Genomic DNA, 2,933 nt, shown 5'->3' with positions numbered 1-2,933 from the left:
CTGAAAGGTTTCCATTCTATAGAAAACCTGTACGAAAGACTGCTATCGAAGTGTCTCTGAAGTGTTCTATTCTTCAAATACAATTCTGGAAGTCTTCTACTTTATGAAAGATCATTATGAAGGCATTATATATATACATTATATAGAAAACTCCTATGGAGGTTTTCTATGCCACAAAATAAAGTCTTCTATTTAATAGAAGGGTCTATTGAGATTTCTAGGCTATTCTGAGCTATAGAAGCCACTTGCGTAGATTCCCCCGTGGGACTTCATTTTTTTTTTTTTTTTGAAGACTCATACTGTCTACTTTCTTAATATAGAAGAATCGTATTAAGGTCCTTTATACTTGGTGGGGTGAACTTCCATTCCAATAAGGAACGTACGGAAATCTTTCCTATAGAGGCGCCAATAGAGGTCTTCTGTAGAATAGCCTAAGAAGATCACTAAGGAATGTTACCTCATAGAAGATTAAATTCTCTGATTTCCAATACATATTCCCCTCCTTTCCTAATGGTACACCATGACCCACTGTAAGCTGATCTATATTAAATAGAGCATAACATAGTCTCTTCCCTAATTGCAGGCAAGAGCAAAGTGGCAACAGCGGCTCAAATCCCGGTAAAATTGAAAGATAGAGAGACCAAGAGAGCATAAGATTATGTTGTAAAAATGCATTCACCGAAAAAGTAAGAAGAAAAACCACAAGGAAAGAAAGAAATAACAAAAAGACTAGCAACAACATACATATCTTTAGACGATTTGGCCTAGACAGGTATTAACCAAAATCTCAGTAAGTTAGTGTGGATCAGTGTACAAGAGCGGACGCTTGTCGACGGGTCGTCTTTTTCACATTACTTGAGTAGCGTCTTCCGAACCGACAGACAGACACACACAACACCACAACGCTCACTCACATTTTGGCCAATATCCACATACCTATCCCAAGTTTAGAAACAGACAAGCGGACAAAGAAACGCACAAGCTCGTCAATCGATCAACCGACCGACCGACCGACCGTTGTTGTCAGTCACACCAGTCACTCAGTTGGGCTTGTAAAGCAAAAGAGCAGAATTACGGCTTAAAAGTGGCATAACATTCGACGTGCAACCAAACAAGGGCTTCAGCAAAACGTTAACCAACGAAGAAAATCATCTATAGAAAGTTTTTTTGTTTTAAGTTGGCCTTTTTGTGTTAATTCAACAAGTTTCTCGCATGTGTACAGAGAGGTATGCGCATGCGCCTTCATCGTCGTAGTCTTGTAAACAAAATTATTATTACGCGAGTGTGCATTCCAACAGTTAGCTAGCCAACCAGCAGTCACTACGCCACCAACACGAAAGTCGAAAAGAAAAAGTTTCAAAGCTTTTGGATTTGTTTAAGCAACTATTTAGCGTTCGTTTCTACTTTTGTGAAGAAATAAGGCCAGCCAGCAATGACGGATGTGGAAAATCCACAACAAATCCAAGACGAGATTAAGAAAATCTGTTTTGAAGGAGCCTGGGCTTGGATTATTGAGATTGTCTTTTGGTTTGTTATTGCCTGCTTGATAATGTATCTGATCAGACGATTGGTGGAGGGTCCATTCTATCGCAAACCCAATCGCATTGATGGCAAAGTTGTCATTGTCACCGGTTGCAATACTGGCATTGGCAAAGAAACAGCCATGGAATTGGCCAGGAGAGGAGCTCGCCTCTATATGGCCTGTCGAGATGCTGCTCGTTGCGAAGCTGCTCGTTTGGAGATCATTGAGAAAACACAAAACACCAATGTTTTCAATCGCACTCTAGACCTGTCTTCACTCTCCTCGGTGAGGCAATTTGCGGAGCGTTTCAAGGCAGAGGAACAAAAACTGGATATCTTGGTGAACAATGCTGGTGTTATGGCCACTCCGCGCAAACTCACGGCTGATGGCTTTGAACAACAAATGGGTATCAATCATTTGGGTCATTTTCTGTTAACAAACCTGTTGCTGGATCGCCTCAAGGCTGCTGCGCCTAGTCGTGTTGTGGTTGTCAGTTCGGCTGCTTACGTTTTTGGTCGTATCAACAAACAGGATTTGATGGGTGAAAAATCATATTCGAAATTCTTTGGAGCCTACGCACAAAGCAAATTGGCCAATATTCTGTTTACTAGGAAGCTCAGTGAAGTACTGAGAGATTCCAAAGTCACAGTGAATTGTTTGCATCCTGGTATTGTGCGCACCGAACTGATGCGTTACAATACCTGCCCCAAGACATGGAATGTTATCAAGACCGTCATCGATCTTTTCATACGTTCACCCAAAGCTGGGGCTCAAACTTCGGTGTTTTTGTCACTGGATCCCAAGTTGGAATGTGTGTCGGGAGGTTTTTACTACAACATGCTGCGATTCCCTGTTCTACCCAAAGCCAAAGATGCCGAAATGGCTGAATGGTTGTGGCAGGAAAGTGAAAAATTGGTTGGTCTCAAACAATCGATGGCTGGACCACCACCACTAACAACACAGAAAGAAACAAAGAAAGAGGAAAATTCTGACATGGAAACAGTTAAAGTTGTGGCGAGAGAGGAGTGAACGAAAAGCAACAACAACAATGACTTGTTTAAAATAAAATTTTAAAGTATAACAGAAATTGTACCAGTTTTAGTTTGTAAATTTATTATTTAGTTGATGATTTTTTATATAATAATATTTTTTATATTTATAAAAATTGATATAATTTAAAATATAAATTTATTTATTCATTATTTTGAAAAAAAAAAATGAAAAACACGTATTTTTTGTGGGGAAAATGAAGTGGGACTACATATAAACAAGAAGATCCTAGAATAGGAAACCTCCTCTATAGTATAGAAGAAGTCTACTGTAGTATAGAGTTTTCTATACAAAAGAGAACCTCAGAATGAAGACCTACATAGCTTTTTCTTTATTCGTGGAGGTTTCTACAGAAGACCAT

At 39.4% G+C, this 2,933-nt stretch overlaps 1 protein-coding gene across 1 annotated transcript; it reads left to right on the top strand.

The window, feature by feature from the left end:
* The first annotated feature begins 613 nt into the window (after positions 1 to 613).
* Positions 614 to 2,645, top strand: LOC141396681 (retinol dehydrogenase 12). The gene has a single exon (XM_073972308.1). It carries the CDS (start codon positions 1,433 to 1,435, stop codon positions 2,549 to 2,551), a length of 1,119 nt encoding a protein of 372 aa, XP_073828409.1. The 5' UTR covers positions 614 to 1,432; the 3' UTR covers positions 2,552 to 2,645.
* Positions 2,646 to 2,933: the final 288 nt, after the last annotated feature.

The sequence above is a fragment of the Musca autumnalis genome, unplaced genomic scaffold, assembly GCF_047663935.1.
Source record: "Musca autumnalis isolate F117 unplaced genomic scaffold, ASM4766393v1 scaffold_3, whole genome shotgun sequence".
Taxonomy (NCBI): domain Eukaryota; kingdom Metazoa; phylum Arthropoda; class Insecta; order Diptera; family Muscidae; genus Musca; species Musca autumnalis.
This window is presented reverse-complemented; position numbering and strand designations above follow the sequence as displayed.